General features: G+C 37.9%; 1 protein-coding gene across 5 annotated transcripts in view; it reads right to left on the reverse strand.

The window, feature by feature from the left end:
* L1CAM (L1 cell adhesion molecule) overlaps window positions 1-15,972 on the reverse strand; it is a 2,005,704-nt gene that overhangs the window by 1,130,990 nt on the left and 858,742 nt on the right. For all 5 annotated transcript variants that reach the window (XM_044080361.1, XM_044080360.1, XM_044080358.1 and 2 more), the window contains exon 3: window positions 13,295-13,496. In XM_044080361.1, coding sequence (XP_043936296.1) covers window positions 13,295-13,385 — 91 coding nt within the window. In that variant the 5' untranslated portion in view covers window positions 13,386-13,496. The remainder of the gene's footprint in view (window positions 1-13,294; window positions 13,497-15,972) is intronic.

Consider the following 15,972-nt stretch of genomic DNA (forward strand, 5'->3'; position numbering starts at 1 on the left):
TACATTTTAATAGAAATGTAAGAAAGAAGCCTTCTTAGAGTTTACTCTGATTCTTGCACATTAGTATTAAACAGTAGTCATAATGATACACACACACACACATATATATATATATATATATATATACACACACATATATGTACACACGCACACACAAGATATATATATATATATATATATATATATATATATATATATATATATATATGTGTGTGTGTGTGTGACCCTGACCAATATTTCACCAGCTTGGGCTTATCACCAAATCCCAGTCTTTGGTGTCACAGTTAAGAATTAAACCTATTTCTTTCAGGGCCAGCAGAAGAGATATTTATAAGTGAATATGGATTTCTAGAATACAGAGAAGGTGCTATTAATTTCAGACAAAGTTTACTGAAAACAAATGATAGATAGCACATTTTGCTTTGCAGGAAGTGATGAAAATCCATGACATGCATTTCTGAATCAGGAAGCATGGGCCACAGATGTCAGCATGTATGTATGTTGTAAGGGGGGCACTGGTATAGAACAACTGGGTCTATAGCAGGGAAAAACAAATTCTATGGACAGAGAGGGTGGAGTCTGATGCTATGATTATCTAATTTTTCTAGTCACTGAGCTGATGTACTGTAGAGTTAACACTTGTCCCTCTTTGCAAGGGACCGTCCCTCTATAGGCAGTTGTGTCCTGTGGAAAAAAACCCTAAAAATGGCAAATGTCGTGAGATTTTAGTACAGAAAAATATTTCCTAAGTTTTCTTTATTGGTTGCATGAAACAGTTATTTTGTATCTGAAACACTTAAATGTTATATGACATAGCATAAGTAGATGAAATACTATAAGAATAAACTTTTATTTGGGCCAAAAGTGAAGTTCTGTCCTTTTCACTGACTGTGGATATGTTTTGTCCAGCAAAATCTCATGTTTCTGCAAAAGAATGTCCTACTTTGGGCATTTGAAAAGGTGGCAACCCTAATGTGCTGATGTGGTCTATGTAGTTAGAAAAGTCAGAAAGGCTATTATTTTATATTCTGCAAGAAAAAAATGAAAAAAAAAACATCATTTAAATTCATACAGTACTGACAATAAGATGGTGTAGGCCAAGAGAAGCATTTCAGCTTATTTAGGGTTCTGGTTTCAGTGGAAGGCATCTGCTGTTTTTTATTGTACTTTTTTTCTTTCATTGCCAGTATAAATGGTTGTAGTATTCCTGGAAGCTCTTAAATTCTTTATAATTCAACCGAATTAATGACTAGACTAGTGTCACATAATGTGATGGCAGGAGAATAGGTGCTAGTGCCATATAATGTAATGGCAGGAGAATAGGTACTAGTGCCACATAATGTGATGGCAGGAGAATAGGTACTAGTGCCACATAATGTGATGGCAGGAGAATAGGTACTAGTGCCACATAATGTGATGGCAGGAGAATAGGTACTAGTGCCACATAATGTATGGCAGGAGAATAAGTACTAGTGCCACATAATGTGATGGCAGGAGAATAGGTACTAGTGCCACATAATGTGATGGCAGGAGAATAGGTACTAGTGCCACATAATGTGATGGCAGGAGAATAGGTACTAGTGCCACATAATGTGATGGCAGGAGAATAGGTACTAGTGCCACATAATGTGATGGCAGGAGAATAGGTACTAGTGCCACATAATGTATGGCAGGAGAATAGGTACTAGTGCCACATAATGTGATGGCAGGAGAATAGGTACTAGTGCCACATAATGTGATGGCAGGAGAATAGGTACTAATGCCATATAATGTGATGGCAGGAGAATAGGTACTAGTGCCACATAATGTGATGGCAGGAGAATAGGTACTAGTGCCATATAATGTGATGGCAGGAGAATAGGTACTAGTGCCACATAATGTGATGGCAGGAGAATAGGTACTAGTGCCACATAATGTATGGCAGGAGAATAGGTACTAGTGCCACATAATGTGATGGCAGGAGAATAGGTACTAGTGCCACATAATGTGATGGCAGGAGAATAGGTACTAGTGCCACATAATGTGATGGCAGGAAAATAGGTACTAGTGCCACATAATGTATGGCAGGAGAATAAGTACTAGTGCCACATAATGTATGGCAGGAGAATAAGTACTAGTGCCACATAATGTGATGGCAGGAGAATAACCTGAGAGTCCCCCTAGATAGTGGCACTGATATTGCACTATGTTGCATATTTTACTTCTGAAGGGGATGCAGCATGGAGTGACATCAGAGGCTGTGCTCCATTCACCAACTGTTATGCCAATCTGAGCAGCACATACACTCTTTGCCAGGTGCCACTTCATTCCTGGTTTTAATCCTCCTCCCACCTACTCCATCAGTGCCAGAGAGGACAGTCCAGTTATAGGAAATGTCAGTTGCTTACATACTGGGTGCCCCTAGTGGCAATTGATTCATTATCTGTTTCAGTTTGCTACTGTCACAGACGAAATGATGGCCTCTTTGCTAGTGAGTCAGCTTAATCTCATGGTTTAAACTGGGGAGGTAGATATAAGGATTTGTAAGGTTTGATTGCCTCAGCCTTTATTGTCTAACTGTATGACTCTGAGCACGTCACTTAAACAGACACTGCTCCCAGGCTCACTGTGAAAAAGGTCCATGGAGATCAGTGGTCTACTCCAGAAAATAAATAAATAAGAACTTTTGTTTTTCTATCAGTAAGGCTGACTTGCATACTAGCTAACCAGAAGAACCAAACCAAATTGGAACTGAGAGATCTCTTAAGGCAGTTGCACTTGGGAATGAAACTGGCCAATGTCTCTGAAAAATGTAGGCACATCAGTTATTTTGAGTCAATAATATTAGGGAACTGTAGATTTTAGTAATGCCAAGTGAAGTAGACTAGGTCAGAGTGCATGCACAGAAACAAAGCTGTACAAATTGCATTCAGGTCTGCATGCTGGATGTACAGAGCTCATTCACAGTACATCATGTTAACCTTTAGGCTGATGTTATTACTGCACTTACAAAATGGTGCAACTATGACCAGTAAAAAGCTTAGTGCTTTGTATAACATATAAAAACTGTCTTAGCCAGAAAAGGAAAATAACTGCAATATCACAAATTCTTTCCAAACGTATGTACTGGCATATAACTTACACAGACCTCTCAAAATACATCTGCAAAAAGGCTGTTAGGGACCTATAAAACAACAGCAGCATTTCTAAGAGCTGTGCCATAGAGAAACGATCCCCTTATGTAAACTGAAAAGGCCAACACTAAAACATCATACTATATTATTATAGTTATCAAATAAACACACCACTGTAAACCACTCCTAGAATTAAACTGGCTTGAACTCCCCAACCAACTTGCCCTTATTCAGCTATCCACCTTGCACAACCTTATTTTCAAGCCTATTGCCTGCCCTGCACTAGCCAATCTAGTCACAAATTACACACCAAATCAATCCCTACGATCAGAAGACAAATATCTCTTAGCTATCTCAACACCCACAAGAAAACCAGGTCACTCTCTGTATTCATACTCTGTCTCTATAGTTTAGAATTCACTCCCTCTAGCTACCATGTCTATGGCTGGCCTAACCCAGTTCAAAGCCTCTTTAAAAAATCATCTCAAAAAGACATGGCTCTGCTCTTACATAAAGCCTGCCTGGTGCTCAGCACTTCCTCTTCTTCCACACTAGCCTCAACCTCCTCTTCTGTCGCATATCAATCATTCACAGTCTGCAAGATCCTAAGTCTCTTCTTACTCCTTCTGTGTTTCTATACCATGTCCTTAAGCTACTGCTCAGACTGTATTGCTTCTACTAACTTTCTGGTTACTATTTTCCTAACTGAAACTAACATTCTATCTATTTATTTATTTTTTGTCATGTACTATAGCAGTCAGTGTCACACATTGCACTACCTACATACTATTTTTTGGACACTACATCATGTATAGTGAGAGTGGCTATTATTGTCTATAATGTTTTTAACTCTATAGAATCATCTAGATCTGTAGTATATATTGTAACATCGTGTGATATAGTTTGTTCTATTTTGTATAGTTTCTAATGTGATTTGTACTGTATTGGATTTTACTGTATTTTTATTGTACTGTATGTACAGCTTTTCTTCCAAGGCCTTTGCTGAAAATGGGTTCTGTAGACCCAGACCACCTTGGTAAACAAATGTCAAATAAATAAATAAATAATAATCTCAGAAAAACAGCTACCAAATACTCGAGCAAATCCAAATATAAGCAACACCACAAGTCCAATCCACAAGAATGCTGTATCTGGAACACAAGGCAGATGACAAAGATGCAAAAACTCACTTAAATTATTTATTGAAGGAATAAGTGCTTTTACAGTAAAACTCCAACACCGCTTCATCTGATGAGGGATTGTAGTAGGATGCTCACCTGTGCCCTGGGGGAGGGGATACAGACTGCAGTGCAGCTTCATGTAATAATGATGGGGCAAGCATGAGCCCAGCCAATAATTGTTATCACTCTGCTTGAGGGGTGTGGCTTTATGGTAGTATCCACCTACATTAGGTTCAACATAACAATGATTTCCAGCAGGGAAAGGGCTATGGGGTGAAACTAAAAAAAGTCAAGGATAATGGCCTGTCAGTGGCCTGGTTAGATTCAAAATTATCTATTTTTGTTGACAGCCAATGACCCATGGGAAAAAAATATCTCATCTACAAAACACTGTATGCAGAAACCATCATAGGAAACACAAACATTTCACAGGTAGCTATGCCCCTACGTGTCCTTGGTGGGGTGGGGCTTCATCCCCCTAATGACCCTAAACCCCAAATGTACTATGCTTAAGGTCAAACAAAACTGTCTGAAACAGAAAAGTTCTTTTACAAGAAAACTGACTTTTTTTTACATCAGATTGCATGATATCAACAGTATTCAAAATGAAACACACACTCAGTGAAGCAAGACCTGACAACATAATTCTCCGATAGTAAGCAGCTTTAGCAAAATGTTTCTCATTTCAGACGTGATAGAACTTAGTGTTGTTAGCTGCCTTTTCTCTTCACTGCTGGAGAGAGGAGGGCTTCCTGAATCAAGTACTCACTGGACAGGGAAGGCATCAAAGGGTGATGTATGTGTTAGGACTTCACAAGAGAAGGAATAGGCCTACGTGCTGTCAACTGGGGATTGAATGATGGGCCTGGAAGGTGCCAAGAGATGATGATGATAGTAATAATGATAATAAAATTATAATAATAATAACGATAGTCATTGTGGATTTTCCTGCAGTATTACCACTACATCTAAATAATGACCATAGAAAACCCAAGGGCCATCTACTGCCACCAAACTAGACATAACCTGCTTCAACAACAGCAGTAGCTGTTTTAGGTTTTACATATTAAAGTTATCAAATTCACTACCTTCATCATCCAAAACTGCACCAACCAACAAGCCTTTAAAGAAGAATGCAAATTTCATCTTATGACCAAGTACCTTTGCAAGTGTGATATTGCCTAGATTTTTCAAAACAGTATTAGAGCATTCCATCTTACTAGAAAAATATTATTTACTTCAGCTGTTGGAAGCCATTGGACTGAATATGGCAAACTGTAAATAAATGTGCCTTTACAGAGTATGATGAGGTTGTAAAGGCAAATAGTAATATGTGCCTTGTAAGTGTTTCACAACTAAGATTGCATTAGATATGCACTGTCTACAAAACAATGTTATAATTAGTTGGGTTTTAATCATGGTACTTGAGTTTTATTCACCAGGCTTCAGTTTTACTGAACAGTCCTGTTTAATTTGGCATTTCCAGTAAACAAAGAAACACAAACAAATATATAGGTAGATAGATAGATAGATAGATAGATAGATAGATAGATAGATAGATAGATAGATAGATAGATAGATGGGTCTACTTCAAATGATTGAAGTTTCGCAGCATCGAACATCTGATCATTGAAGACCAGATGATCAAAGTTGTAAAACATCGAACATTAAAAAAAAAAATCTAAAAAGAGAAAACGTCTTCTATCATGTTTTTGAATAGGGACAAGCCCTCCCTGCACCCCCCACACCCCCTGGACTTAAATATACCCACTCCAAGACTGGACTACAGTGAAGAGAATGGTAACTTTCCCATTTCATGCTGCACGGTGATCTCCATTCAGAATGTTCGATGTTTTACAACATCGATCATCTGGTCTTTGATGATCAGATGTTTGATGTTGTGAACCTTAGATCATTTGAAGTAGATATATATATATATATATATATATATATATATATATATATATATATATATACACACACACATATATATATATATATATATATATATATATATATATATATATATATATAAAATATAGTCACATTATATTGATGACACCATATAGTTTATATATATATATATATATATATATATATATATATATATATATATATAAAATATAGTCACATTATATTGATGACACCATATAGTTATAGACATAGGTAGAATTAATATAACTACTTCACCACTTCATCTCTTATCTTTTTCACAATAACGTCGAGTCACAGTGCACCACATAACATGCAATAGGATGTATGGCTACACTAAATCACTACATTCTCTTGTTGCACATGGGGGTTAAATTTATAGGTAAGTGTCCTCATCCAGATATGAGGAACCAGACCATTTTAATGTAGTATAGAAATTATTCTTGGAATATTTAAAATGGGATTAAATGAAAACACAACAATAACGACAACAACAACAACAAATGCTGTGTGGTAATTACACAGTAACACATAATGAGCTATGCTTAGTAAATAGATACAGCAAACTCATATGGAAACTGTATAGGTGTAAATAATACACTAAAATGAAACACAACATACAGCATGCTATTTCAAATATCCACAAGATTTATGGTAAGAAAGGTACAAGCATACTATGTTTATTCATTGTGATACCACAGAAAATTGTCACAGACTGGACTGAGAAATACAAGAATAAAATCTGCATGGTGTTCAAGAAAAGTTGGCAGTATTTACAGATGATCTTATTTTGTGTCTGATCTCAGTATTGTGGAATAGTCTGAGACAGTTCCAGTTTTTTGGGGGATATAAAATTAATGAAGATAAAACAAAGGATATAGCTATAAACTATGTACCAACACATGGACTGGTCCAGCACTACCCATATTTATGGGGACATGATTAAGTGAACTATTTAGGAGTATGGATTAGAAATGATTCAGATATGGCAGCCAAGGATATGCGGGAAGAGACTAAACAAAACATACCATAAAAAATGAGAAATTGGAAGCTCTTGCCTATGGATATGGATAGCAAGATACAAGCAATAAAAATGTTTTTAGTCCCTTTAGTTTTATACACAGGTCAGGCATAATTTTATCAACCAGAGGAGAAGTTGTGGACAGTAATGAATAAAGAGTTGAAGGATTTTATTTGGAAGTGGAAGAGGGGAAGAGTCAAATGGGATAAGTAGAGCCTCCCAACAGAACAAGAAGGTTACCATTTAGGATTACCTGATTTGAAGGGATATTTCAGAACTACACAGTTAAGGCTTTTATACATAACACAAGCAGAAAGCTACTATTCAAAGTGGAAAGGGATGATGATGAAGTGTGTGTGTGAGGCTGCAATTTAAGAAATAAGGAAAGAGTGGGATTTTGGACACAGATCCTTGGGGAGAATAACAGCAGTCATACATAATATTACATTCATAAAGCAGCAGAAAGTCTGCTGAGAACAAAGCCAACATGTGAATGGTGAAAGGAGATTCTGCTGATAGGGATGACTGCAATTTAGGGTACAGAGAATAGACAAGAGAGGTCTGGAATTTACTGGAGGAAGCTGGCAAAAGAAGCAGGGTACTGGGAACAAATAATTAGAGAAGGAAGGATAATAGAATGGGAAGAGGACAAGAAGACATTTAGATTGCAGGCTAATGATTGCCTTTACTATCAGAGACTTATATCAGCATATAGACAAATAGAAAAGGATAGGGGAGTCCTAAACGAAAGGCCTGCACTAGTTGAGTTTTTAAATGAATCTAGCACAGAAGCTAATATTAAAAAAAGGATAAACAAAATATTGCACATTAACTATAGGAATCAATCAGAAGAGGTCAGAAAAGATTGGGAAGAGAGATTAGATATGCTATTCACAAACAACTGGAGGATGTATATATAGCCTCCAAATATGCAACAAAGTCTGGAAGATTTAGGATTTTTTTCTGGAAGTGCTTGCATAGATATTTTATATCACAAGCAGACTAAAAAGAATTTTGCTCAGATAGGTAGCAAATGTTGGATGTGTGATGGGGATGAAAGAGGTAACTGGCAACATATGTTTTGGGAGTGTAATGTGTTGCCAGACTTTAAAAATTCCCAACAGAGTACTCTGTCAGGAATACTGAGTGAGCAAATGAGTGTAACCAAGGAAATTATTTTTTGAGCTTTGATACAGGATCCAAATTGCCGAGACATAATAAGGCCTTGTTAAATGTAATTCTGGTGACTACCAAAAATTAGTAGAAAATGGAATTCCAGATCTAAACCAACTATATCTGAAGTAGTGAATATCTTAACAGAGATAAAAGAACAGGATGTGGGATCTTTAGAAATGGGAAGGAGTAAATTACATAGAAAAAAATGGAAATTGAGGGAACAATACATGCAGAAAAATGTTTTGGAGGAGGAATGAAGTTTAACAGAAGGCAGGAATTGAATAATTGATATAATGTTGCATAAATTATGCATAACATTTTGTGTTATATATCCTATAATGTTTGTAAATGTGAACTTGTTAATATAGTTTGATTAGTTTTATTTAAATATAAGTTTGACTATGCCACAAGTGATAATTCAAAAAAGGTGTTTAAAAAACAAAAAGAATAATGTCACATATAAATATACACATGAATGACCTGTTTTTGAGATGCCTGCTGTCTAGGCCACCATTTATTTCTTTTTACATTTTATTGACTAAGTTATTCCCTCTAGACATGCATATTTTCAGAGAAGGTCTAAGGTGGTACATATGCTGCTACAGAAATATAAGCAGAACAGCGGGAGAAATTCCTCTGCTCTTTTTGTTAAATGCTGTAACTTCTTTCAACTCTGGCAGATTTGACAACTTGGTTTAATGTTTAGTCTAAAGCAGTGCTGATTTATGAGACTCCTAGACCTGGAGCTGAAATATATGAGGGGGGATTGATTATGTGGAATAACAAGGGCACAGCATTTCAGGCTAAACTGGGAGTGACAGGAGCAGGGCCTGTTTCAGGCATTTGGGCCTGGAGCTCTAGCTCAGTCAGCTCCTTGGTTTGTCCAGCCCTAGACTGAAGGATGGCACCTCAGGAATGTAGCACCCCATAATACTGGAAAATGAATGCAGGCACCAAGCTTGGGGTTAGAACCCACAGCACTCTGACCTTCAAAGCATCAAAGATGTGTATGCTATCCACTGAACCACTAACAGTAATGTGAAAATAACAGATATGGGTTACAGCCAACCAATCAGAAAATGCTTCTGAGCTGTCGTTAAGAATCAGACACTAAATCAAGAGAGACTGCAAATGACAATGGTAAGCAAACCTTGCTGCCAGAGATTTTGGACTGAATTCTTTAAGATCCATGTATACATCATTGTACCTTTCCTATATTGCCTCCACTGGGAACTGAACCCAGAACCTTCTGCATATAAAACAGATGTAATAACCACTACACTGCAATCCTCTGTCAACAACCGCCCTTACATGGGGACGCACAGTCTTCTAACATGAACATGTGCAGCACTCTGAAGGGGTGGTCCTGTGGCAGTGGTAAATGCTAATAAGGCATTTGGGGAGGAGAGGTATATGCTAATTAATCATGCGCTGTCTCACTTGAACTGTCTTCAGAAAAGTAGCTGCATGGCCATTCCCAACACATTGTAGTCAACTGTCCAACTTAAACAAGGTGAGATGAGAATCACTAAACCCCAGGGATTACTCTACATTCCATAATGGCACCAATGGTAATATGAGGTTTGGATGGTGGGGGATGCACTAGACACCACGGATGAATTTTTATAGTGCTGTAATGGCATCAATATCATAAAGGAGATTGGGGGTGGGGGGAATGCTATAAACCACCCCGGCCTAATATACATACTTTGTAATGGCACTAAAGTAGTACGGGATGAGGGGAACCACAGGGGGTGGGGGGAATGCTATAAACCACCCCGGCCTAATATACATACTTTGTAATGGCACTAAAGTAGTACGGGATGAGGGGAACCACAGGAAGACAGATAGGGTAGGGTAAGGCAGATAAAGGGACTATGGTGTTTGTGTATGTGTTTGTGCAGTTGTGTGTGTTTGAGAGAGAGAGCAACTGAGGGGGAATGTCACTGCATACATGAGCAGCAGGTTATTGTCATGATGTGCAAATCAGCCATGATCTGCATGTCACAGTAGTAACTGCAATTCAAGCAACATGCCAGTTAGGCAATACCGAGCTCTTACTAAGTCATGGCTAACATGCCGAGCTCTTACTAAGTCATGGCTAACAAACCGAGCTCTTACTAAGTCATGGCTAACATGCCGAGCTCTTACTAAGTCATGGCTAACATGCCGGGGTCTTACTAAGTCATAGCTAACATGCCGGGGTCTTACTAAGTCATAGCTAACATACTGAGCTCTTACTAAGTCATGGCTAACATGCCGGGGTCTTACTAAGTCATAGCTAACATACTGAGCTCTTACTAAGTCATGGCTAACATGCCGAGCTCTTACTAAGTCATGGCTAACATACCAAGCTCTTACTAAGTCATAGCTAACATGCCGGGGTCTTACTAAGTCATGGCTAACATGCTGAGCTCTTACTAAGTCATGGCTAACATACCGAGCTCTTACTAAGTCATGGCTAACATACCGAGCTCTTACTAAGTCATGGCTAACATACCAAGCTCTTACTAAGTCATAGCTAACATGCCGGGGTCTTACTAAGACATGGCTAACAAACCGAGCTCTTACTAAGTCATGGCTAACATGCTGAGCTCTTACTAAGTCATGGCTAACATGCCGGGGTCTTACTAAGTCATAGATAACATACCAAGGTCTTACTAAGTCATAGCTAACATACCGAGCTCTTACTAAGTCATAGCTAACATGCCGGGGTCTTACTAAGTCATAGCTAACATACCGAGCTCTTACTAAGTCATGGCTGACATGCCGAGGTCTTACTAAGTCATAGATAACATACCGAGCTCTTACTAAGTCATAGCTAACATACCGAGCTCTTACTAAGTCATGGCTAACATGTTTCTGAATCACAAATGGACACATCTTTGCAGAAGGACCTTTCTTGCACAAAGGTATGGGTTGTACTAAACTTTCACTATTTACCAATAGCACATTCCATCCAAGTAATTCCAAATGGGATTATGATGCTGTTTGCCCTCCTTATGTTGTCACTTTCATTACTATACACTGGTAACATGTCCCATTTACCAGAAGGCAGAAGATTTTCAAATATTTTAGATGTACAAACTTGAAAAGCCATTGCTCTGAGTTTTTATCCAAGAGCTTTAACAACTATTTTTCCATGATACTGTATCTAGCTTACTTTTAAAATATTTCAGTTAATTATTGGATTCTTTCTTACTTATGTATCCTCCAGCTCAAAGTTCCATGAATTCAAGACCTTCATCTTGGTTTTAAGTGGCTGACAAGAAAGGCCAAAGACTGCGTATGCCTGAGGCTTGTCACAGTCAGTAAAACCAATTAGTCTATGGGAGATCAGATACATTAACAGAAAATCCTCTGATCATGCCTATATGTGGCTGCTGTCTGGTGTGACATCTTCATGAGTTCAGCAGGTACTCTTGACATTCTGTGTTTTAAAGGACCGGGTATGTTTGTGGCTATGGGGTGACATGGTCTTTTCAAAGCAGGCACAGGGAAGGCAGAAAGCTGAAACCATTACAAAGAACAGAGTTAACATATATGGGGATTGCTTTCTTGCATTTGTCATTGCAATAGGCAAAACTTACCTGTCTGTATTCTTCCTCACCCATCAATAGCCTTCTCACTCTCTGTTCTTTATTTGATATGGCTAACCATGCAGGTAGCACAACTGTTGCTCTTTCCTTTAAAGGGCGTGTACACAACCAAAAGTGAACTTAAACAGAATAATAACAAGGAACAAGAAAAATGCCACTAGGATGAAATTAAATAAAAGGCATGAACATATTGTCCTTCCTTGTTGACAGTTATTGATTTGTTTCTTTGTTTAATTGTTTTTATTTCTGTTTTGTTAGCTTGGTTACCCATCTAGACTGTGGATAATTTTCATTACAGGCCTAGTGAGAAAAGCTCTGCTGTGTATTACATAAAAGAATGAATGAATGGATGAATTAATTAATTTTAATATAATTACAAGTAACTATGGTATTATACTTGCATGTCCCATCTGCACTTACTCTCTCTGTTTCTCAGAATATACCATAATGTGTACGTTTTTAACCTCATCTGCTTAAAGAAGGTCCTTTGAAATCAATGGTTCCTTTTACTCAGATGATTTGACTGATTTATGTTTATTCTCAGCTATGGATCATTGTTATGAGACGGGACTGATACCTACGCACTCACTATTACATGTGCTGGATATGATTAATAACTAGAGCTTAATGTTCTGCTCTGCTTTACTGATTGTGCAGTATTGTATAAGTACTCCCACCAATAAGCAATGTAATCAATCTGAGCTGAGGAGGGTGTATGCAAAGAGGAGAAGATACAGAAAAGGAAAGGGTGTTCCTATAAGTGTCACAATTTACCTTCTCTTTTCAACAGCACTGAACTGTCTAAATGACTACAGCATAATCAGAGCTCCCTCCATATCCCTCTATTTCTACTTCCATGCATTGTACAAAATATGTGCCCAAGCTGTAACATGTAAAAACTTGCGCAGAGATACATGTGAATAATGTGACTGAAAATATCATAGAACAGCTTTTTAAAATGTCATAGAAATGATTAGAAACCCAAGACATGATAAATTCTAAGAATGAAAGAAAGAAACAAAAATACATTCATATCTGTTTACTAATAGCAAATGAAAACACACTCTGAGTGTTGCAACTTGCCTATAATGTTTTATGTTCCCCTGTTCTTGCGCTTAATTAGTGACACAGTTAAATATTATCAGCATGTGATTTCTTGTCATTATAATTTAACACATACATTTATTTTACATTCTGCATCAAAACATTCTCAGAATACCTGATAAACATTTCCCAAGAGTTATAGAGGTGAATAAGAAATGGATGACTTACATTCTGCTGGAATCTGAATCGTAGCCACAAGGCTGAATGAGCATAGAATTAGCCAGGGTACCAACAGGCAGTATCCTTGAATCCCAGACATCTTCTGCTCGGTAACCGGAGCCTGCTCTCAATTAATCCAGGGAGTTTCTTTCACACACGGCAGCACAGGGGGAGGAGGGGGAACACACTCCCCCAAGGCACGAAGCCTGGACTGTAAAGGGAAGGAGAAGAAAGAGAAAGTAACAGAAAAATGAGAGACAGACAGGAAGCAACAACACATAATGCAGCATCAGTAATCAGCATCTGTGTTCCTCATATCCAAGCCCACTCCCTCTTTCCCTCCGCCTCCTTCTAAACAGTGCCACTCCCACCTCCAGACAAGTAGGATGCAAACAGAACCTAATAGTGTCATTGGAATGATGCAGTAAGACAGTGTTTAGTGCAGGAGCAAGGAAGCAGCCTGTAGCCAGCAGTAACAGACTACAACTGCATGCAGTTACAAGTGTAATCAGCAGCCAGAATGTTAAGCCAAGAAGATCTTTGCTAGCATGTAAAGGAGTAGTGCAACAAAGGCTAGCCAAATAAAAGGCTTCATTGAGTAAAAGGGCAGTCAGCAGCCTTTAATGAGTAGACCATTGCATGCTGCCCCAAGGAGCAGTATTACTTCTTTTACTGTCACTCTGTAATTAGCATATTCAAAGACACACACATTCTAGCTATACAAATCCATTAAATATATAATTTGACTGCACAAATATATTACTCATTCAAAGATGTTGCATGATGCACTTAGATGGGCTACACTCAAACACCATTAAGATATGATTGTATTTTCTGTCATTTATTTATTTTATTTAGTGGGTAAGTGCACCGATTACAAATGGGGCAAGCACATATCTGGCCAGCATATTGACGGTTATGCTTTACATACAGACAAAATTGGAATATATGCTTTCACAGAAGAGCATAACAGAAATCCACTGCAACAGCATAGTACCCCCTCCCCACACAGTTCTAAAAAAAGTCCCTAAAAAGGGTTTTGACAGGTGTACAGACTATTATACATAAGACAAATATCTCTTCAGTAACACTGCAATTACAGTCTCATCTGGAGAGCTTTGGTCTTTATAACTGTCAGGGCATTTAAGCATGCTTATCTGTGTATATGTGCGTGTATCTGTGCATTTGTGTGTTCTTTGGTGACCATGCACATTAAATGCATATAGTACTTACCCATTTTATCAGTATAGATGTGTTACAGCTATTATAAAACATACAATCTCAGAAAGATGCAAGTCAAATGCAAAGTTCGTAAAGATGTTTTTTAGAACATGCTTTCACAGGACACAGTAGAACAAATTCAAGTTCCAAGTTATTAATGTTTTTAATTTCTAAGTCCAATGTAATAAAATCATAATAAATTAATATAAAAATAACACATTTTTTTCCAACATACACCTTCTAGACCCCTTAGGGAAATTGACAAACAGTCCTGTTTCCTGGACAAGGGCCACCTCTCTTCCTTTATTCCTGGTCCACAGGCATTAGCTTCAGTTGTAAACTAGCAGATCTTCTATGCATTTAACAGGTCTAGAACTACTCAGAAAACTGATTGATCTTTGTAAATGCAAGTAGGTAGTTATAATTAACCTCTAAATAAAACAAATCTGACTGGTACCTAGGAAATGTGTATGGCAATCAAAGCCACCAAGATACCTTTCCCTCCATGCAAGTGTTAGGCTTTCCTCTTCAAAGTTTCTTCCACAACTCGCAATTCAGAAACGAATACATGGTATCCAGTTTCCACTTGAATATCAAGATGTCTCAATAGTGCAACTCTACTGGCCTAATGTGCACATTACAGTGACACTTGATAATTGTGTGTATAGAAATATGTCAGGAATTGTTATTAATGTACATTTCATGAAATATTCAATCTCTGCAACTTGGTAAGGCAAAACGTTTACAATGTGTTTATTTCTACATGACATAATATTTATTACTATCAGATGTAAACTAACTGTGACAATCATTTCAAAATTACCTATGTAATACTTTATGCAGTATAAACTAAGTGTTCTACAATCATTTCAAAATTATCTGTGAAACAGGGATTTAATTTTCTCAGTAACAAATGGAGAAATTGCTCTTGGGTTGCAGCTGACGAGTTCAGTTACCCAGGCAATTAAGGGAATGAACGAATGAATAAATAAGTAAAACATAGGTGGCCATGAAAGATGTAGGCCAGATGATAAATGTTAGTTCTATGGGATATCTTAAAGCTGACCAGTGAGGGAGAATCCTGTAGCCGGTGGGGTGAGGATGTTTCAAATTTGCAGAACAAGACAAAAAGGAACGCTGCCGTAAAGACTCCATGCACAATATAGGAATTTAAGACAGATCCAGACTGGCATAGATATGGATCTTCTCTGGTCTGCATGAAACCAAGAGTGTTTTCAGGTAAGGGAGGACCCAGATCATGTAAGGCTATGTATACTCAAACCAGAACTTTAAAAGTAACCTGTGACTGACTCAGAAGACAGTGCTCACCCTACAAAACTGAAGTATGTGTCCATGTCACAGAGTCTTGCAGAAAAAAACTAGTGCCAGAGCAAACGTGCACACGCACACGCACACGCACATGCACACACATGCACACACAGGTGCGCGTGCGCATGCACGCGCAC

This window comes from Protopterus annectens, chromosome 8.part0 (assembly GCF_019279795.1).
Source record: "Protopterus annectens isolate FY-2018-M chromosome 8.part0, PAN1.0, whole genome shotgun sequence".
Lineage (NCBI taxonomy): Eukaryota > Metazoa > Chordata > Ceratodontiformes > Protopteridae > Protopterus > Protopterus annectens.